Source organism: Triturus cristatus, chromosome 7 (genome assembly GCF_964204655.1).
Source record: "Triturus cristatus chromosome 7, aTriCri1.1, whole genome shotgun sequence".
NCBI lineage: Eukaryota > Metazoa > Chordata > Amphibia > Caudata > Salamandridae > Triturus > Triturus cristatus.
The window spans coordinates 613,622,663-613,645,651 of NC_140590.1; the positions used below are offsets into that span (position 1 = coordinate 613,622,663).

General features: G+C 48.5%; 1 protein-coding gene across 1 annotated transcript in view; it reads right to left on the reverse strand.

The window, feature by feature from the left end:
• The window catches only part of TRIM25 (tripartite motif containing 25), a 453,236-nt gene that overhangs the window by 285,893 nt on the left and 144,354 nt on the right, over positions 1–22,989 (reverse strand). Inside the window, exon 3 of the mRNA XM_085617183.1 lies at positions 2,310–2,543. Coding sequence (XP_085473309.1) covers positions 2,310–2,543 — 234 coding nt within the window. The remainder of the gene's footprint in view (positions 1–2,309; positions 2,544–22,989) is intronic.

The window sequence follows — 22,989 nt, forward strand, 5'->3', positions numbered from 1 at the left end:
TCCCATTCAAGATGTGGAAGCAGGAATTCCAAAACATGGTTTGCCTTGGATGTTTGGCAAAGATAAAACACTTCACCGTTTGTGGGCAGTCCCACACTCTTCTACATCTCCTTTCCACCCTAGAAACTGTGGAAAATTCACTTCAGTGGGATTGGAGTAACTCCCCTTGTAGAATGCTAAGGAGAACAGATATCACATGGGTGGAGGAGAAGTGCTTTCTATGCAGATTTTATTTTATTCCCTCAGAGAATGAGAGTTAAAATAAGAAAGAAAATGTATTTACACAGGTGGCTCCATCCCCCATGTGCACAGTTCTCCACTATGGAGAACTCTGTGTAAGGAGTTTGATCATTTTAAAAAAGTCGCAAGACATCCCCAAAAGTATCCCTGATAACCTGTGCCGGTCACAGCTCTCCAGACATACTTTTGGGAATACCTATTAACAGAAACAAAATGGGAAAGTACGCTCTGGCAGAGCTGTAAACCCCAACCTGTACATTTCCACCTTTTTTGTGAATAGTGCCCAGTGTTGCACTCAGCATCCAAGTACATTTACCCACAGCAGAGCTTTTACCGTCTCTGTCCTGAAATATTCCAAAGAGGTGATTGGAAGAACTTCTTTGTATATATATATATATATATATATATATATATATATATATATATATATATATATATATATATAACGAGAACTGGAAGCGAAGGTATTGGAGCGCTTTACATGAGCACAAACTACATCACACAAGTTCACTTTTTTTTTTTTTTTTTTAGGCACAGGGAAATTAAATGATTTGCCCAGGATGACGGGATGTTGAGCCAACACAGACTCTCAAACCTGGTTCCAAAGTCAGCATCTCTGGCTGATATGCCACACCCTCTTGTGTGCTACAGCGCTGCACTGAATGCATATGTGGGTGAGATGATAATTGCCTAGACCAGTGTTTTTTTTTACCTTTAGACTGCTGTGGACCCTCACTTAATTATTCCTGAAATGTAGAGACTCACACTAATTCGTTAATGGAATCAGGGGACTCCCACCGAGTCACTACTCGAAGCTGGAGACACTGCCTACGCAATTTCAATGATTTGAACAGCAAAACAGTACACAAAAATTCTGAAACGAGCATTTATCTAACAAATGCACACATTTTGAAATACTTAATTTAATTCACAAACACCTGGAAAAAAATGTATTCACATTTTGAATTTAATTAAGGTCACCTGTTGTCCATACTGTATTCTGTTTGATGCACTTGCACTGCTCCCACAAATTAAATCACAATACATTTTCAGATTTACATTTTCCTTCTTTATTCGTATACACTTCATTAATATTATTACATTTTCTAAGCAGTCGTAGACCCCCTGAGTAGGCAGCATAGGCTCCTAGGGGTCCCCGGAACACAGGTTAAGAACCACTGGCCTAGACAGAAAATCAAAGTAACTCTGTAGGACGGCAGCTGCAATCGTTTTCTGCCCTATAATGATGGGTTCAAAATGGCAGTGTTGTGGCAAAAGGTTTCTGTAGTAAATGGGACACGCTGGTAGGATGTAATCCAGGTAGGTTTATTCAGGTAAGTAAACTGGTAATGTAAATCCTCAGTAAGTCCTAATCAACAACTGTAAAAATGCTGTAGGGCAGTCCCACCAGGAGCTGCCTGCTAGCTGCTCAGCCCCATCCACCAACTGTCATCACTCATCCAGTCACACAGGAATTCCATTCACCAAACACTCCACTCAGAACACTCACACAGGCTGAGCAGCTAGGAACAGGATAACACAGGAGAAAAACCATTACATCAGAATACTACAGTTTCCTTATCAGAGGAAAAATATGGACAATAAAACAACAAACAGCAAGAAAAGCTATGAAGAAGGCGAAGGTTTGCAAACAACTAGTAGGAAAACGATAAACAAATTAAAGCACTTGGCACAGAATGGCAAAATATGGAGTACTTAAAAGGGTACAGCAGCAAAATGTTTTGAGGATCTCAAATATACCTACTGTGCCCAGTGCCAAGATGTGCCCAGTTTTGGTTTTAAGCTTTGTGAAGCAATGTTTGGTCCTGTCTTTAGGTGGCAAGCATTCTAAGGCTTGATAACCGGAGCTGTCAAGAGGGTTTTTAGTGTATTTAAACATCTTCACAGAAGTTTTTATTAGGTTAATAAAGGTGAAAGTAACAACATATGCTCACTTCAGTGTATAAATCGCCACATTAACTAAAAATACGAAAAGCAAATATTAGATGGAGAATAGAGAGTTTTGATGCGCAAGTGAAAACTCAAAGAAAATGTGCAAATAATCTTACCATCAAAAATATTATATCATCATCTTCAATTAGTAAAGACTCCACTTTTTCTTTTACATTTTGAAATTCTTTCTTCTTTTTGTGCAAAGCATTCTGGGTATAGGAGAATTTGTTTAGGACTCGTTTTAACTCATCATCAACAATTTTCATAACCTTTTGTTCCTCTAACTGGATTATGGTCTTCATCTCGGAAAATTCCTCTATCAGCAAAGTCTTTTTCTTCTCAAGTGTATCCTAAAGGATCACAAAAACATGTTACAAGTGGGAAGGAATCTTTAATGTAAAATTTAAAAAAGAATGACTTTCCAAATTCCTCTAAAAGCATAATAATATGTACAAGAATTATACCTAAACATGAAATCAACAAGCATGTTGTGATTTGAAAACTAGTGGCCGGACACACAATTGCATTTTGTGGTCCCGAAGCATGCAAGTCTAAAAATAACAGGCTTCGCAAAGGGGAAAGATACAAGAATGTAAAATATAAAATGTCATTCTGTGATTCAGAAAACCCCTTCCAAATCACAAACGCCATTTGTGACTCATTATGAATTGCTATTAGGAGAGGGTGTGAAATGGATGTCTCCTCCTTGCTGTGACTGAGGAGTGGGGTGTGATCTCAATAGCAGTCGCCAACAACTGATCAGATTCCGACACCCAAATTGGGATGGGATCTAATTCACAAAGGGGACGCTGGCTGTAACAAGGTGTGCTGGTAGAGAAAAGAGGACAGATGATGTTGTCAGTATTTATAGAGAATACAAGAGGGATGATGTGGAGATAAGAGTCGTTTGTTCTCTACATGAAAGGTCTCATCCAGCCACTTCAACTACTGTCAAGCCCTCTCCTTTCCATCTGCCGCCCAGCTACCACAAAGAACATTCTACGATGACCTAACAACATTCTAATGGAATCTGTTCTGTACAAACTCCCATACGACAACACACTGGCCCTTTTGGGGCACCACCTGGTGAAGTGAGTGAGGGTAGAGACCTGGGTTGCAGGCCAGTAAAGAAAAGATAGTGGGCCAGGACACCACTGCTTGCTTACACCTATGTCTTCCGAAATAAAAAACATTATTTTTATAGCAGGGCCGGTTCCTTTATGGAACATGGGTTGTTTAAAAAACACAAAAATGCTTCCCCCTGGGGAATGCAAACGCAGATACAGAAGTCTGCTGTCCTACTCAGGCCGCTAATCTCATTTGCAGGCCAGTCACAAAGGGCCGCTAATAGTGAGCTATCTAATTATTAGTACCTTAGCAGGTAATTCTGATACTGTTTGCAAATAGGTAGTTTGCAATGCTACATCTCTGCACATAGGTCGCATCACAAATTGCATTTGCTAGTAAGGCACACACGATTTTTCACTTTTTTAACCTACCAAATGTGAGCATGATTGATCCCCGACTCATCCCATGCCAAAAGGGTGCCTGTACTTACCTCGCTTTAGCTTCTGTCCTACAAGGAGACAATAGGCCTTTAAGCCTTGGGGTAAGGTCCATGTCATTGATTGGAGAATGACGGGCTAATTACGGAACTCATGGAATCATCTCTCTAGCTCAGGGGTTCTTCCAGCTTTGTAATGTTGAGCCTCCTATTCACTGCCCAAGAACAAACGGTGTTTGACTCATGCCCCCCTCAAGCTGTGATGGGGAAATGAAATGATGTTGAAAGTTTGTCCTGGGGTGTGTGTTTGTTGGCGTGCGGTTGGTATGGGCATGGTGGCTGTGGTGTTGCATGCGAAGCGGCAGTGGGTGCAAAGGAATGCTCCCTCTGTGTAGCGTACTGTAGTGCAGCAGCAGCGAGGGAAGAGATTGAGTGACTGGAGGATGCTGCTGGGTAGCGCAGGGCAGCGGAAGGACCAGGGTTCATGGCGCAGACAGGCTTGCTTTTGGCGAGCCAGCAGCGTGCCCACTGCGCTCGTCCACTGCACATCTGCACTGCAGCTGCAATTAAGTGTGTCCTGGAAGTGGGGAGAAGCACAAGGGTTAGTGGGAGGGCTTAGAGGGAAAGCAGGAGGAACAATGAGGTGGGAAAACAGGCACCAAGCGAAGGCACGAGATAAAAGAGGCAAAAGAAGGCCATGGAGGAGAAAGTAGAGCAATAGAAGGAAAGAGTTAAAGTGCAGAAATGAGCAAAGAGTTACAAAGTAAGCCAAATGAGAGCAGAGTGAGTGAGTGAGAATGACGATCAAAGGCGCAAGAGTGCAGAAAAGGGCAAAGAGTACAAAATACAGCAAAGTGAAAATGACAGAGCACAGAGTGGAAGAAAAGAGTAAGGAGTGCAGAAGGTAGCAGAGATGATAAAGCACAGCAGAGTGAGAAAGACAGAGTGCAAGAAGAGAGCAAACAGTGCAGGTTGGAGCCAAGAGTGACATTTGCAGCACTGCTCGGAAGACTAGGTTCAGCACCTGCTTAACTGAAGAAATAGGCCTTGGCTGGATCAAATCCGACCTAGCTAACTGCTCACAACTTCTTAAACTAGAACGCTCCTTTTCCAAACCAACTGCTGTACATCAGGGTGTATCAGGATTTAGGCACAGTGCAGATGGATGATCAGGTACCGGCCTAGCTGGGGCTAGAGGTTGAGGTAAACAAAACAGTGAAAACAAAGGAGATGGTGAGCCATTGATCGGCGACTGATTCAATAAGATATTCACTTCTCTGTGACTGGTACACTTCTGGGGCACAAAGTGTGGAGCCAGTATTTAAAGCAATTCTGAAATACAGTTCATGTCTGGCATTGTGTCCTTAATTGTAGTGGCTGTTCGCTTTGTACCAGATAGCACAGCACCCCTTTTCTCGTCCCTCATGTTTGTTGTTTTTCCCCTGTTTGGTTCCCTCGCGTTAGGTTTCCCTCCAGTCCTTCTCTCCTAAGTCCTTCGCTCCCAGTCTCTATGTTCTTGATCTGTATACCCTTGGGTATCGTTTTCCTTCTTACCCCCTCAATTTCTGAATGGTCTGGTTTACGGTGGCGTAGTGAGGTTCCTGTCCGGTATGCTATTCTGCCAGGGGCTAATCAAGGCAACATTCACTGTCAGAACTGATAAACTAACTTCACTCTAATAGTTCACTCCAGGCTGTAAGCAAACACTTTGGGTTGAGAAATTCATATACCAATTTGGGTAGACTTTGGACATATGACTAACATTGACAAATTAACCTATTGCTTTGTGTGAACATTTGAAATACGTTCTTAATTATAGAATTCTCAGTAAGGAATATGCTACTTACCAGTATGCATCTGTTCTTGGCATGTAGAGCTGCAGAGTCACACGAGGATAAGATCGCCATCTGGTGTTGGGCTCGGATGATTGCAGGTTGTTGTTGTCTTCGGAAGAAGCCTTTGGTCACAAGGTTGGTGACTCCTCCCCTGGACAACAGTGCGCATGGGCATCCACTCCATCGTCAGATTGTTTTTTCGCCATGATGGGAAAAGATGGAGTGTATAGGAATGAAAGAAAGGATGTCCATGTGAAATGTCTAAGTAAGACGGATGCTGGAACAGATACAGGTCCCGGGGAGGCGGGCGGGCGTGTGTGACTCTGCAGCTCTACATGCCAAGAACAGATGCATACTGGTAAGTAGCATATTCCGTTCGAGGCATATGAGCTGCAGATCACACACTGAGGATAGATTATACAGCAGTGCTTCCCCTTAGCGGTGGTCGCCTGTATCCGTTGCAGCAGCTTGAAATAAAGTTTTTAGGACAGCCTGGCCCACTGAGGCCTGTTGTTTGGCCTGCACGTCAACACAGTAGTGTTTAGTGAAGGTATGCGTGGTAGACCACGTGGCTGCCTTGCAAATGTCTTCTAAGGGAATGTTACCTAAGAAGGCCATAGAAGCCCCTATTTTACGCGTGGAGTGCGCCCTAGGGGGAACTGTAAGTGTACGTTTAGCCTTTAGGTAGCATATTTGGATGCATTTAACTATCCACCGGGCTATACCGGATTTGGAGATTGGATTGCCTTTATGTGGTGGTGCGAAAGCAACAAAGAGTTGTTTCGTCTTTCGAAAAGGTTTTGTCCTGTCGATGTAATAAAGCAAGGCTCTTTTGACATCTAAGGTATGTAGGGCCCTTTCAGCTACGGAGTCTGGGTTTGGGAAAAAGACTGGTAGCTCTACTGATTGGTTAAGGTGGAAAGGGGAAATCACTTTTGGAAGAAATTTAGGGTTTGTCCTAAGAACCACTTTGTTACGGTGTAGTTGTAAGAAAGGTTCCTCTAGTGTAAGGGCTTGTATTTCACTTACTCTGCGTAGGGAAGTGATTGCGATAAGGAAAGCTACCTTCCATGTTAGGAATTGTAATTCACATTTGTGCATAGGTTCAAATGGGGGTCCCATAAGTCTAGTTAGAACCATATTGAGATTCCACACTGGGGCAGGTGGCAATCTTGGGGGAAGAATTCTTTTGAGACCTTCCATAAACGCTTTGATGGCTGGTACCTTAAAAAGGGACAGGTGTTGCCTATTTTGCAAGTAGGCTGCCAAGGCTGCCAGGTGTAAACGTATAGAGGAATACGCTAGATTGCATCTTTGCAAGTGTAGTAGATAGCAAATGATGTTTTGGATGGAAGCATCCAATGGATGTATGTCATTATTAGCGCAGTAGATGGCAAATCGTTTCCATTTTGCGGCATAACACGCCCTAGTAGTAGGTCGTCTAGCTTCCTTTATGATATTCATACAGTCTGGAGGGAGATTGAGGTATCTGAACTCTAAGACTTCAGGAGCCAGATCGCTAGGTTCAGTGTTTGAGGATCTGGGTGTCTGATTTCTCCATGGTTCTGGGTTAATAGATCCGGGGAGAGGCGTAGCCTTTGATGTGGAACTAAAGATAGTTCCAGAAGTGTGGTGAACCACGGTTGACGTGCCCAAGTGGGAGCTACTAGTATTAGCGTTAGCGATTGTTGTTTCAGTTTGCGTACCACAAATGGAACTAGTGGGAGAGGCAGAAAAGCGTACGCAAATCTGCCTGACCAGTTCATCCATAGGGCATTGCCCTTCGACTGTGGGTGTGGAAACCTGGCGGCGAAGGTTGGGCATTTTGTTTTTCGGGAGTGGCGAACAGGTCTAGGTCAGGTTGTCCCCATTTTTGGAAGAAGGGGAGTAGAACCTTGGGGTGTAATTCCCATTCGTGGATCTGCTGCGTGTGGCGACTTAGGAGGTCGGCCACTTGATTGTGGATCCCTGGGAGATGTTCTGCTAACAGGTAGATGTTTTGTGGAATTGCCCCTCTCCAGATTTGCTGTGCCAGTTGGGACAGTTGGAGAGAATGTGTCCCTCCCTGTTTCTGTATATAATACATTGTCGTCATGTTGTCTGTGCGTATGAGGACAGTTTTGTTCTTTAGGTGAACCTGAAAGGATTTTAGTGCTAGGAACACTGCTAAGAGTTCCAGGTGGTTGATGTGGAGCAGTTTCTGTTGACTGGTCCATCTGCCCTGAGTGGTATGGTGAAGGAGGTGGGCTCCCCACCCTGTGAGAGATGCGTCGGTAGTTAGCACAACTTGTGGAAGAGGCTCTAAGAACGGTCGCCCTTTGGACAGGTTGATGGTGTTCCACCATTTCAGTGAGCAAAGTGAGCGACTGTCCACCAACACCAGATCGGTAAGTTGTCCGTAAGCTTGGTTCCACTGTTGTGCTAGACATTCCTGTAAGGGACGCATTTGAAGTCGTGCGTGTGGGACTATGGAGATGCATGACGCCATCATGCCTAGGAGCTGCATGAACACTCTTGCTGGAAGAGATGGATGAGTTTGAAATTGAGAGATGAGATTTTGTATACTGGCTATCCTGGCAGTGCTGGGATAAGCAATGGCTTTGGATGTATCTATGGTTGCTCCTAGATACTGATGTAAGTGGGAAGGTTGTAGATGGGATTTGGGGTAGTTGATAGTGAATCCCAAATTGTGGAGAGTTTGAATCGTGCGATGAGTGTGGAGAACGCATTTTTGGTGAGTATTGGCTTTTATGAGCCAATCGTCCAGATGGGGAAGACATGGATCTGTTGTCTTCTGAGGTGCGCTGCCACGACTGCTAAGCACTTGGTGAACACTCTGGGTGCTGTTGTTACTCCGAATGGGAGAACTGTAAATTGATAGTGTTGCCCATCTACCACAAATCGTAGATATTTTCTGTGAGCGGGATGCATAGGGATGTGAAAGTACGCGTCCTTGAGGTCCAATGTGGCAAGGAAGTCTCCCTGTTGTAACAGTGGGAGGACTTGTTGGAGGGTGGTCATATGAAAATGATCTGAATGTATATACTGGTTTAGCAGTCTGAGATCCAGTATGGGCCGTAATGTTTTGTCCTTTTTGGGAATGAGGAAGTATAGAGAATACACCCCTGTTCCCTGATGTTGAAGAGGGACTGGTTCTATCGCATGTTTTTGTAACAGGGATTGAACTTCTTGTTTGAGGAGAGAGAGATGATGTGAGGATATTGGACGTTGTTTGGGTGGTATGTTTGGGGGGGATTGTATGAGTTCTAGGCAGTAGCCAGACTGGATAATTTGTCTTACCCATCTGTCTGTGGTGATGGAAGTCCAGACAGGTAGGAATTGTTGGAGTCGCCCCCCGACCGGAGTGGAATGGTCTGGGGGGAGTGGTGGCAAGTCACTGTTTGGTGGCTGGGGAGGTGCAGGTGTTGTTGATGTTGCCCCGCCCTCGACCTTTGTTATTGTTTCCCCTATAACCTCCCCGGAAATATCCTCTGTTAGGGGATGTTTGTCCAGAATTTTTAAAGGTGGACGTGGTCTCAGTTGCCGTGTTTTTGGAGCCTCCTCTATAAAAGGAGCGACGAAAGGAACCCCGGTTTTGAGGAGACTGCAGTGCTCCCATAGACTTGGCAGTCTCATTATCCTTTTTCATTTTTTCTAATGCAGTGTCCACTGCAGGGCCAAATAACTGCTCTTGGTTGAAAGGTTGAGGTAGAATTGCGGTTTGAACCTCTGGTTTAAAACCGGAAATACGGAGCCAGGCATGTCGTCTGAGTAAGACGCTAGTATTGACCGCCCGAGAAGCAGTGTCTGCCGCATCTAAGGCGCATTTAATGGAGGCATTAGATATTAACTTGCCTTCTTGAATGAGGTCAGCGGCCTGGGATTTAAAGGGATCAGGCAGATGTTGCATAAGGTCCTCAAGTTGGTCATAATGCGCCCTATCATACCGGGCTAACAGGGCCTGGGTATTGGCAATATGCCAGTGGGTCGCGCCTGTGCGGCGACTCGTTTGCCTGTGGCCTCTAAAAGCTTAGACTCCTTGTCCGGGGGAGGCGTTTCTCCAGTTGTCTGTGAGTTAACGCGCTTCCTGGCATTTGATACGACCAAGGAGTCTAAAGGGAGCTGGGCTTTAATGTATGCAGGGTCCTGCGGGGCTGGTCGGTACTTTTTTTCGATGCGGGGGTTGAGAACCCTCGCTCGAACAGGGTCTTTAAAGACCTCAGTGGCATGCTTTATAACCCCTTTAATCATGGGCAGTATGTGAACAGTTTTTTGTGACTGCTCAAAAGTATCGAGGAGAAAGTCCTCTTCAAGGGGGTCTGTGTGCATAGTGACACCATGGAATGTTGCTGCCCTATTTATTAGTTGGCCAAACCCCAAATGGTCATCAGGAGGGGAGGGCTTGGAGGGGTAGGTAGTGGGGTCAGGCATGTCAGGCATTGGATAAGACCAGTCGTCTACTGGTGCTGTGCCTGGAAATGTAAAAGGGTCGTGTGGATCAACAGGATCATTAAATAAATCAGGGTCCGCCCCTCCCCCCCAAGTCATCATTATCATCCTGTGGAGGAGGTGAATGATAGGGAGATGGTAAAGGTAAGGGTAAAGGAGAAGGAGGAGGAGGGGGGGGGGACGGGTTAGGAGGTAATACAGGAGAGGAAGGACGAAGTGGTGAAGTGGCACAGTCCTTTTTCCGTATGGGAGCTGGAGGAGGTGTGATGTCCAGCTTCCTTTTCTTATATGGGACGGCAGTCACATGTCCAGTGTCGGGATTGATGTAGATCCGCTTTTGAGTAGGATCTGGGCGAAAAAGTTCATCTGGCTCCGAAGGTGGTGGCGGCGACGGCCGTTTCGGGTCTTTATGAGCTTTTTTCGGTGTGGACGTAGTTTTCAGTGCCGATGAAGTTTTCGGTGCCGAAGGATGGTTCGGTTCCGATGGATTTTTCGGAGCCGATGTATGTTTCGGTGCCGATGGCTTCGGTGCCGAGGGACTTTTAGGCATCGATGTCGAAGAACGTTTCGGCGCCGGTGGAGATTTCGGTCTTGAAGCCTGTTTCGGTGCCGACAGTGGTTTTTTCGGTGCCGAGGGTGTTAAAGGCACAATCACATGAGGTTTGCTCGAGCCCGAGCCACCTACAGGCTTAGATGTCTTCGGAGCCGGGCCCGAGGGCGGGGCTTCTGAAGAGGATTTCCGGTCGCGACTGGGCCCAGCTGGCGGAGTCTTGACCACTGTCTTTTTGGATGGGGCAGGGGCAGGGGGGGGTGGTACTCACACGCTGCCCTGGAGTGATGAGGTCATCGGAATCGTCGGCCTCGGACACGATCTCGAGATCTTCGGTGTCATCTTCAGGAACATCTTGAGCAAAGATGTCCTCCGGTTCTGGAGCTGGTTTGGCCATAATATGGCGTCGAGCTCTTTGGTCCCGGCGGGTCTTCTTCGAACGGAAAGCGGCACAAGCTGGACAGGTCGATTCGTTGTGTTCCGGCGACAGGCAGAGGTTACAAACCTCGTGGTGGTCACTGTGGGGGAACTTCGCTCCACACTGGGGGCATTTTTTGAAGGGTGTCCGGTCCATCAGCCGCTTCCGGAACCGGTCCGAGTTGATTTCGGCGTCGATGGAATGAAGATTAAAGAGTTAAATCGATTGCTGGAAGTTTTCTGCTGGAGCGGAAAAAAGTTCATCCGAACCCAATGGCGGAAAAAAACAATCTGACGATGGAGTGGATGCTCATGCGCACTGTTGTCCAGGGGAGGAGTCACCAACCTCGTGACCAAAGGCTTCTTCTGAAGACAACAACAACCTGCAATCATCCGAGCCCAACACCAGATGGCGATCTTATCCTCAGTGTGTGACTCTGCAGCTCATATGCCTCGAACTATGTTGTTTCTAGAGGAAAGAAAATGTAATATGAATAAAAAGAACAATTGTATTTTAACAACTCAGAATTTACCAACCATGGAACCATTAGACTTTTGCTGATCTCATTGTTTGATGATCTGATGTTCTTCTATACGGACCCTCTAATCTTTTTTGATCAACGAACAAGTGTTAGTTATTTTTTATGGTGCTTTGAAAAGTTCTATACAGTCTTATAATGTTTTTCATTTACTGTTAGGGTTATGTCTTAGTGTTCTTACATGTTCTGTGTGTATGGAATATGCTACTTACCAGTATGCATCTGTTCTTGGCATGTAGAGCTGCAGATCTACACACTTTGCATAGATCGCCATCTGGTGTTGGGTCCGGATGTTTGCACTTGTTTTTCTCCTGAAAAGTCTTTGGAAGTCACGAGGTATGGGACTCCTCCTTAGGATCATAGTGCGCATGGGCATCGGCTCCCTCCTCAGATTGTATTTCGCCAGCAGGGAAATGATGGAGCTTTGTAAGAAACCGGAAGATGCTCTTGTATACCGTATCTAAATAAGATGATACTGGAACAGATAAAGGAAGCCGGGGAGGCGGGTGGGCGTGTGTAGATCTGCAGCTCTACATGACAAGAACAGATGCATACTGGTAAGTAGCATATTCCGTTCGGACATATGAGCTGCAGATTACACACTTTGCATAGATTGTGTAGCAGTCCCACTTTTAGCGACGGCCACCAGTATCTGCTGTCTGAGATAGGGTTTTGAGTACAGCTTGGCCCACACTGGCTGGTTGTTTTGATTGCACATCTACACAATAGTGTTTGGTGAACGTATGTGGTGTAGACCATGTAGCTCCTTTGCAGATGTCATCTAATGGAATGTTCCCTAGGAATGCCATAGAAGCCCCTATTTTTCTTGTAGAGTGGGCTCGAGGAGGAACAGTTAAAGTGCGTTTTGCTTTGTGGTAGCAAATTTGTATGCATTTAGCAATCCATCTGGCTATCCCGTATTCGGATATGGGATTGCCTTTGTGTGGTGGTGAGAAAGAAACTAAAAGTTGTTTGGTTTTTCGAAAAGGTTGTGTTCTTTCAATGTAATAGAGCAATGCTCTTTTAACATCTAAAGTATGAAGAGCTCTTTCTGCGACTGTGTGTGGTTGCGAGAAGAATACGGGCAACTCCACAGATTGAATAAGGTGGAAGGGGGAAATGACTTTAGGGAGGAATTTAGGATTAGTGCGGAGAACCACCTTATTGTGATGTATTTGTAAGAAGGGTTCCTGAATAGTTAGAACTTGTAGCTCACTAACTCTTCTTAGAGAAGTTATGGCCACTAGGAAAGCAACCTTCCATGTTAAGAATTGTAGCTCACATTTATGTAGAGGTTCAAAAGGAGGTCCCATTAGTCGAACAATATTTAAATTCCACACAGGTGAGGGTGGAACTCTGGGAGGCTTTGATGGCGGGTACTCTAAATAGTGATAAATGTTGTCTATTTTGTAGATATGCTGCTATAGCAGCAAGGTGTAGCCGAATAGACGTATAGGCTAAGTTGCACTTTTGCAGGTGTAGTAGGTAGGTTATGACGTGTTGGATAGACACATCTAGGGGATTGATGGTATTGTTCTGTCAATATATCACAAATCGTTTCTATTTGGCTGAATAGCAGGCTCTAGTGGTAGGGCATCTAGCCTCCGAATGACATTCATGCAGTCAGGAGGAAGGCTAAGGTAACTGAATTCTAAGATTTCAGGAGCCAGATCGCAAGGTTGAGCTGAGCTGGGTCCGGGTGTCTGACCTCTCCATGGTTCTGGGTTAAGAGGCGTGGTGAGAGGTGTAATCTTTGGTGCGAGACAACTGACAGTTCCAGCAATGTGGTGTACCACGGTTGTCTGGCGCAAGTTGGAGCAACTAGACTGAGAGTCAGTGAGTGTTGCTGTAGTTTGCGCACCACTAGTGGTATGAGTGGGAGAGGCAGAAAGGCGTACGCAAATCTGCCTGACCAGTTCATCCATATCGCATTGCCTTTGGACAATGGGTGTGGGTATCTGGCAGCGAAGCTTGGGCATTTGGTGTTTTCGTGGGTGGCGAAGAGGTCTATCTGTGGTTGCTCCCACATTTGAAAATATGGTTGAAGAACTTGTGGATGGAGTTCCCACTCGTGGATCTGTTGTGTTTGACGACTTAACAGATCGGCAATGGTGTTTTGGACTCCTGGGACATGTTGGGCTAGGAGAAATATTTTCTGAGGTATAGCCCACGTCCATATGTCTTGTTCTAGCTGGGAGAGCTGCAGAGAGTGTGTCCCGCCTTGTTTTTGGATGTAGTACATGGCTGTCATTTTGTCTGTGCGGACTAAGACAGCCTTGCCGGATATCTGTTTTTGAAATGCTTTTAAGGCTAGGAATATGGCTAGTAATTCCAGGTAATTGATGTGGAATAACTTCTGTTGAGGTGTCCACTTACCTTGCATAGTGTGATGCAATAGGTGAGCTCCCCAGCCGGAGAGAGATGCGTCCGCTGTCATGACAATCTGAGGAACTGGCTCTAGAAACGGTCACCCTTTGGAAAGGTTTTTGGTGTTCCACCATTGCAGAGAGCTAGGAGTGCGACCGTCTACCAATACCAGATCTGTTAGCTGACCTTGAGCCTGGTTCCATTGCCGTGATAAGCACTCTTGTATGGGACGCATCTGAAGTCTTGCGTGAGGCACTATGAATATGCAAGAGGCCATCATCCCTATGAGTTGCATGAACACTCGAGCTGGAAGAGAGTGATGCGGCTGAAATTTGGGGAGGAGAGCGAGAATGCTTGCTATTCTTGCTGGACTGGGATAGGCTAATGCTTCTGAGGCGTTTATTAGGGTGCCGAGGTACTGTGTGTGAGAGGGTTGCAGATGAGACTTGGTGTGGTTTACTGTGAACCCCAGGTCGTGGAGTAATTGGATAGTCGCGTACGTGTGATGAACACACTGTATGAGCTGGCTTTTATGAGCTAGTTGTCGAGGTATGGGAAGACGTGAATATGTTGTCTTCTTAGATGGGCTGCGACTACTGCTAGGCACTTTGTGAATACCCGTGGTGCTGTTGTGACTTCGAAAGGGAATACTTTGAATTGATAGTGCTGCCAGTCTACTACAAACCTGAAATATTTTCTGTGAGCAGCGTGAATGGGAATATGGAAATAGGCGTCCTTGAGATCTAAGGTGGCTAGGAAGTCGCCCTGTGAAAGTAGAGGGAGGACTTGCTGAAATGTGACCATGTGGAAGTGGTCTGATTGTATGTACAGGTTTAGTGGCCTGAGGTCTAGAATAGGTCTCAGAGAGCCATCCTTCTTTGGTATTAGAAAATACAGGGAGTAAACTTCCGTGTTTTGTTGGTGCAGGGGAACTAGTTCTATTGCACTTTTTTGTAGTAAGGAAATTACTTCTTGTTTGAGAAGTGACAAATGTTCTGCTGACATTGAACGCTGTTTGGGTGGAATGTTTGGGGGGTAGAGGTAAGTTCGAGACAGTAACCTGATTGCACTATTTGTCGCACCCACCTGTCTGTGGTGATGTTGGTCCAGACAGGAAGGAACTGCTGTAGTCTTCCCCCAACAGGAGTGGAATGGTCCGGGGGAAGCGGAGGGAAGTCATTGGACGGGGTGGAGGCAGAGCGGGTGTTGTTAGTCTTGCCTCTGCCTTTGTTATTTTTGCCTCTGTATCCTCCTCTGTGGTAACCTCTGGTGAAGGCGGATTGGGTGGGAGCCTTGTAGGAGGTGGATGGGGTATCAGACGAGTATCCCCTGGAGTTGCCTCTGTAGGATGAGCGACGAAAAGAACGTCTGGGAGCTTGCGATTGCAAAGCTCCCATTGATTTGGCTGTGTCTGTGTCCTTTTTCATCTTCTCAAGGGACTCATCAACATTAGGGCCAAAAAGGTGTTGTTGGTCGAATGGTTGATTGAGGATAGAGCTTTGCAACTCAGGTTTAAACCCGGAGATGCGTAGCCACGTGTGCCTGCGAAGAAGGATGCTGGGGTTGACTGCTCTGGATGCGGTATCTGCTACATCAAGAGCACACCGGATAAAGGTGTTGGTGATAACTTTACCCTCTTGTATTAGGTCGTTGGGTTTATGTTTGTATTTGTCCGGGAGGTGTTGGAGTAGGGACTAACTCATCATAGTGAGCCCTATTGTATCTGGCTAACAGGGCTTGAGTATTTGCGATGCGCCAAATTTTAGCTGCCTGGGACGGTGTTCTTTTACCAGAGGCGTCCAGGAGTTTAGACTCCTTGTCGGGCGGAGCTGCATCACCTGTTGTCTGCGAATTAGCCATTTTCCTAGCATTTGAGACCACCATGGAGTCTTCTTCTTCTTCTTCGTCGGCTCAGAGTGTTTTTTCGGTGCCGGGGAGTCACTGGTTGGTGTCTTCGGTGCCTAGGGCTTCGGGGTGGAAGTAGTGGCCGGCCCCGAAGATGGGATGCGGCTTCTTTTTCGGTGCCAATTGGGTTTGGGCACCGGTGGCAGGCAGACTCGAACCCAAGTCGCCGGAAGGCTTGGTAGGCTTCTGTGCTGGGCCCGAGGGCAGGGCATGGGAAGCAGTGTTATGTTATGGGGCATTTATTAAGCGCACAGCTACTCCAAGGAGTGTCCCGGCGCTGATTTAACCCAGACACAGAAAGCAACCTGACATCCCCTCCCATTCTAGTTCTGAAAAAGCAAAGTTTTCACACACTTACGAAAGTTTAAAAAGTCGCATTCCTGTTGCAGCTTAAAAGGAAGGCTATTCCATAGCTTTGCTGCCACCACCCGAAAGGAGCGACCACCTTTACGAGAAAGGAGAAATTTGGGCACATTTATTAAATGTTGTGAGGATGAGCGAAGTGCACTGAAAGGTTTATATAGCGGAATCTTGTTTCTAAGATATGGCGCACCAATCTTATTTATGGCTTTAAACATTAAGACCAAGGATTTAAAATATACCCTTTGTCTTACTGGCAGCCAATGTAAGGTACTCAGGTGTGAGGACATATGGTCTCTTAGCCCCACTGTCAAAACTGCCCTGGCTGCAGAATTTTGGACCACCTGTAAATGATTCTACAGATAGTCTGGAAGACCCAGATACAGTACGTTAACATAATCCAGTCTGGACATGATCAAAGCCTGGACCACTGTTTTCTTATGCGCAATTGGGAGAAGAGGGAGGAAATTTCGCATAGTTTTCAGCAGTCCAAAACATGTACCAGCCGTAAATTGTACCTGGGTTTTCATCGTCAGATCGGAATCAATTTTTATTCCCAAATTTTTTGCCGTACATGCCGGCTTTGCTGGGGGGGGCAATTTCTTGGCCACCATTGGCGCCATTCATTGTCTGGGGTATGTCCAAAAAAGATAATTTCAGATTTATCTAAATTACAGAGTAACTGATTTTGGCTAAACCAATTAAACACCTCAGTTAGACAGATGTTGATTTTATTTCCGTCAAACGACTCCTTCTTTCCACAGGCAAAAAGCAGTTGTGTATCGTCAGCATACGAAATAATTTTTGCCCCATATTTTTCGGCCAATAGGCCTAAAGGGGCCATATAGATATTAAAGAGGGTAGGACTCAACACCGAGCCCTGTGGAACCCCTACATTTAAGGCTTGAATGGAACTGGAAAAAGGCGGGGCCCAAATTGTCTGCTGACGATTACTTAAGAAGGAGGAGAACCGGGGGCGCTAGGTGGCGCACTGACGGAATGGCCGCGCTGTAGCGAGGCTCCCGTTTCCCGGAGAAGAAATCCTGAATTAATCCTTCCCGAACACCTCGGGCATCGTCGGCCCTGATGCCCCTGGCCCCGTAAGGCGGTGGGGCATGCTCGTTGCTGGTTACGAGAAGATCTGAGCAGTGGAACCTCGAAAATCCGGCGGCTGAACTTGGCCGGGAAGAAGCAGCGAAGCTGTGCGATAGCCTGCGGCGGCTGCGGGACACACACGAGTGCGCGGCTTCCCACGAGGAAGAAGGCCGGAGACAGCGGCCGAACCCGGTGGCGGTGGCAGCCTAGACGGTCGCTACTGAACCATCTGCGAGTCCTGGAGCAATCCTCGGAGGAGTGGAGGCGGCGATTGGTGCGGTGAGTGGTCTGCCAGCACGGGCCAGCGATGGCTGTGTGAGACAGAGCCAGGAATATAACCTCCCTGGGGGGACGTGCAGCGCGGGCGGCGCTTGCTGGGGACTGAAGACGACGGGGTGCGGGACGGGGGTCTAACGGTCCTTCCCTTGCGAGGATTGAGATTGAGCGGCGCCGCGGCCGGACTGGGACCGGAGGAGCCTGCTGACACCCTGTGGGTGGGGGCTGCCGGTTGCGGGACACATCCATAGCTGGGGCCGCGCCCCCCCCCCGGTCTACAAGAAGATCGGTCGTTGCCGTGGGAAGGAATGCATTGGATGGCGGCCTGAGGTACACCGGACAGGGCACTGGCTAGGCATTAGGGGGTACGCCGGCACTGAATCCCGTGCCTTCCCTCCCCCCCCCCCCTATCTTTTTCTTGCCCGAGGTGCATTGTGAGGAGTATCAAGGAGGTGGGACTCGGGGGCAGCCACTGCGGGTGCAGCCACAGATGGCCGATTGGTCCAGAGAGCCGCGGGGGCAGACTGCTGAAGGAGAGCTCTACGCACCCCCCGAAGAGAAGCGAGAAGACAGAGTGCATAGCTAGGAGAGGGGGTCAGCTGGAGCGGCGGTCGCCTGAGAGTTGGTGCAACAGTCTCTGGTGGTGAAGACGCGGGCGCAGACAGGCCAACTGGACAGGGAGTGAGGCGCTTTACCTCGCCTACAGGTTGGGGAGAGGCAGCGCTATGGGGAAAACTGACACCAAACAGTCGAAACTCAGTTTCGAAATGACGAAACGCGGAGCCCAGTCTAGCCAAGCCGACCAACACCCTAAGGGCCAGCTGGAGGGGTGAGAGAGTGGCGCGATGCCGGCGGCGGACACCCAGAGTATACTGATAGAGATCCGACAGGGCTTCGCCACGGTGGTGGAGAAAGTGGAAAACATGCCAGCCAGAATGCATAGTATAGTCCATAAGCTGGAGGGACATGAGAATAGGATCCGAGAAACCGAGCAGCGCATTTCCACGACGGAGGATACTACCGCGCAGCACAGCACCCAGTTGGCACGCATGGACAATCTCCTGCGCATTATCGCGGCGAAGAATGAAGATTTAGAAGCGCGAAGTCGGCGCAACAATATTCGCGTTTTAGGAATTCCGGAATCCACAAACACTGGGAAGATAGAAATATATGTGGAAAAAATGCTGCTGGCCACTATAGGGGAAGACGTGTTATCGAGTCAATTCGTAGTGGAGCGAGCCCATAGGTCACTGGGGCCAGGCCGCAACCGGGGGCGATCCCCCGTAGTATCATAGCGAGACTGTTGAATTACAGAGACAGGGATGCGGCCCTACGTGTGGCCAGGGGGAAACAAGCCCTGTCGTATGAGGGCAACTCCTTTACGATTTACCCCGACTTCACTCCAATGGTGCAGGAGGAAAGACGCAAGTTTCTTGACGTTCAGGCCAAGCTCCGGAAGGCGCAAATTGACTATGCATTACTGTACCCAGCAAAGCTCAGAGTAACGCACCAGGGCAAACAACACTTCTTTACCTCACCAGCCCAGGTGGAGGACTTCCTCAAGAGGGTTAAAGTCTCAGGGCGGGGCTGAGAAGGTCGATCCCCTGCGCACCGAGGAGAGGCAGACAGACACAGTGAGGCAGAGTCCTGAGCTGGGGTCGTTGGCCCTGGTCACATATGCGGACTAGACTTTGCTCTACTGCCGTCCAGACATGGTTCGGGGGTGGGAGGGGCGCTGGAATGTCCGGGGGAGGGTTGGGAATGTGATATGACCCCTCCGGGACCCTTTGGCTCCATTAGGTCCGACCGTTGGACGGGGGACCTGGGGAGGTAGGAGGAATCTGTGTGTCCGCCTATAGCAGCCCCCAGCGGGCATTACCCCAAGAACAACACCCACGAGCAGAGTGAGGGTGCTGCAGAAACAATGGTTCAGTTAAGGAAGATGGGTGGGTTAGGGAGGGATCATTTAGCTGGCAAGCTGGGGGTGCACCAGAGGGAGAGGGGGGGGGGGGGGGGGGGGACAGTCCCGCGGGTTGGGATGTTATGTAGGTCTTATTCTCTATTTGGCAAAGAGGGGCATGCGGGTGGTATGATCTGGCTGCTTATTAGAACTGACACTTCACAGGTGGGCATGCTATCAGGATTACACAGCAGGGGATGCTCGGAGACACGGAGAATGAACATCACTGAGGGGCATGGCTGAGGCGGGAACGAATAAGTTGAATATCCTAACTTGGAATGTCAGAGGCCTGGGAGACACACGTAAGCGGAGGCAGGTGTTGGCCTACCTCGACAGGCACCACACGCACATTGCTATGTTGCAGGAAACACATTTTTCTCCCCTGGGGCAGGGACGCTTCGCAAACACATGGGCGGCTCAAAGGGTCTTCTCCTCATACTCCTCATATGCGCGCGGCACAGCCATATTAATAACAAAGCAAGTGCCCTTCCAGGTTGGGGGGCGGTTGTCGGACCCACAGGGCCGTTATTGTCTCATGTGGGGGCGTTTGGGAACCATCTCTTTGACTCTGGCATGCTGCTATGGGCCCAATGTAGATGATCCTGGTTTCTTTACATCCTTATGGGCTAAGATATTAAAAATAGGCTCCCAGCAACTCATATGGGGAGGTGACTTCAATGTTACATATTGCCCGGGAACGGACAGATCGCACCCTGCTCCGCACATCTATTCCAGAGCGGCCGAAATCATTGGTGACACTATAGAGACCTACCGGCTGTTGGACGCCTGGTGACATTTGCACCCCATGACGCAGGAGTGCACGCATTTCACTTCACGCACACACTCTTGGTCGCATATAGATTATTGGTTGGTATCAAGAGACCTGGGGCCGGCGGTGTCCCATGTGCAGCATCTGGCGAGAACATACTCGGATCACGCCCCTGTGAAACTAACGCTATCGTCCCCAGACTTGCAGGTACCGAGAACTGGCTGGCGGTTGCAGGCCTCGATGCTACTTGAAGTGTTCCGGGAAGAGCTGGGGGAGGAGGTGCAAGACTTCTTCCGACGGAACAAAGGGTCGGTAGATAGTGTAGAAATTATCTGGGAGGCCTTTACGGTAACGATCCGCGGTTTCTGCATATCCAAGGGGCATGGAGTGCTCCGTAATATATTGCGGACCCTAGGTCAGCTGGAAGGGGACCTACGCGGACTGGAGGCCGAGATGGCGAGGGCTGAGTCCAGCGATGTGCAGGGGAGATACCGAGAGAAGCTCACAGAGTATACATCCACAGCAGAGAGGGAAATGCGGTTTCGGGGGAAATACTGGAAGGCCCGTAGTTATGGGGAGGGGGGCAGACCTGGGAAGGTATTGGCAAGTCTGAATAGGGCGCCCAGAGGCTCCACTTGCATCTTGGAGGTGGAGGATGAGAGGGGGGGGTACCTCTAGAGACACGGCTTCTATACTTGCAGCATTTACAACGCATTACAAACAGTTATACTCCTCCCACAGACGAGGTGAGTTGGACTTGGAGGGCTTTCTAGGGGAGGTCACACTGGGATGGTTAAGCGATAGACAGCGGGAATTCCTGTGCGCGCCCTTTGAGTTGGACGAGGTGTGGGAGGCCATTATGGGGATGCAGTCGGGAAAAGCTGCTGGTACGGACGGCTTACCCATAGAGTTTTATAAAACATATATTGATATAATGGCCCCGGTACTGCGGGAAGTATATGTGGAGTCGCTTGAGGTGGGCTCGCTCCCGGCGTCCATGAGAGAGGCGCTTATGATCTCCCTACTAAAGCCAGGGAAACCCCCGAGCTCATGCGATTCATACAGGCCACTCTCTCTTTTGAATTGCGATGCCAAAATACTGGCTAAGCAGATTGCCAATCGATTGAGTTTGTTGCTGGATAAACTGATCCTTCCAGACCAGTCGGGCTTTGTGCCCGGTAGGGCTACATCTCATAACCTCCGAACGTTATTTGCAATACTTAATAATGTCTCACCTGACCTGCCGCTTGCGGCAGTCTTCCTTGATGCCTCAAAGGCGTTCGATTCAGTGGAATGGGACTACGTCTTTGGGGTGATGGGGCGCATGGGGTTCCCACCCCTGTTCCTCTCCTGGATCCGGTTGTTCTATACTCAGCCGGTAGCCAAAATAATGATCAATGGACATACGTCGACCCCCATATCAATTACGAGAGGTACAAGACAGGGGTGCCCGCTCTCGCCGCTGCTTTTCGCAATAGTCACGGAGCCGCTGGCGGCGAAGTTAAGGCAACACCACCGAGAGCGGGCGCTGAGATGTAACTTACGGCAGATTCTGATCTCCCTCTATGCTGACGATATTACGTTGTATATTCGTCACCCGCAGGAAAACCTTAACCCGGTTCTGAGAGAATTAATTGTCTTTGGCGAGCTATCGGCATCGGCATCAATTGGGGCAAATCGTGCATGTTCCCACTGACGGCGGCGACTAATAGATTTGCGTTGGACTACCCACTGGAGTGGTGCGACGAGGAATTGAGATATCTGGTGGTGCGAGTGACCAGAGACAGGGATGAGCTAATGCGGCTGAATTACGGCACTGTGATGGGGCGGATAGCGGACTGTGTATCGCGGTGGATCGCCTTGCCGCGGTCAATGGCGGGTCGGGTGTCACTGATTAAAATGGTGATCCTGCCCCAACTGCTATACCTTTTCCTCAACATCCCCTTCTATCCGGGGAAACACTTTTTTAGTACGCTCCGGTCGGAACTGACGCGATTGGTATGGGGGGGCCGTCAGCCGAGATTGCAATGGCACGTCCTGACGAGACCATATGCGCTGAGGGTTGGGGATACCAGATTTTGAGCTGTATTATCTTAGTGCGCAGGCTCACTATGCGTGGTGCTGGGTATCGCAGCCCAAATATATGCCGCAGGTAGCGGCGGAGCACTGGTTGGTCCATCCGATACCTTTGGACCGTGCGATCTTTGCCTCTACGTCGCCCACAGAAAAGTGCCCCACCACGGTCACTTGTACGACGGAAGCTTGGCGTCGGATCGGGCTCCTTATGGGCGCTCCTATGCTTTATGCGCCCGCTGTACCACTTGCGTATCATCCAACTATGCCTCTGCTGCAGAAGACGCTGTTTCACCGATTCCGAGACCGAGCACGCATAAGAACGTGGGGGGATTTATACTCGGGAGGGAAATTCAGGTCAGCAGAGCACATGATGCACGGTTTACAGCAGACCCCATTAGACAGATTTCTCTATATCAGGCTGAGAGAAGGTATACGTTCACTCACACCGGATTTCCCGGGGGAGCCGCAGACGTTAGCCCCGCTGCAGGGAATGCTTAAATGCACCTCGACTGCGAGACTTGTCTCTCAGATATACAGGACTGTCCATATGCAACGGGAGTATACGGACCCAAGCTCCAGGGCGGGATGGGAACAAGAGCTTGGGGTGTCAATCCCAGACGATCAGTGGGAATTTTGCTGTCAGCAAACGGAGAGAATCACAGCCAGCAGCAGACTCCGCATGATCCACTACAAA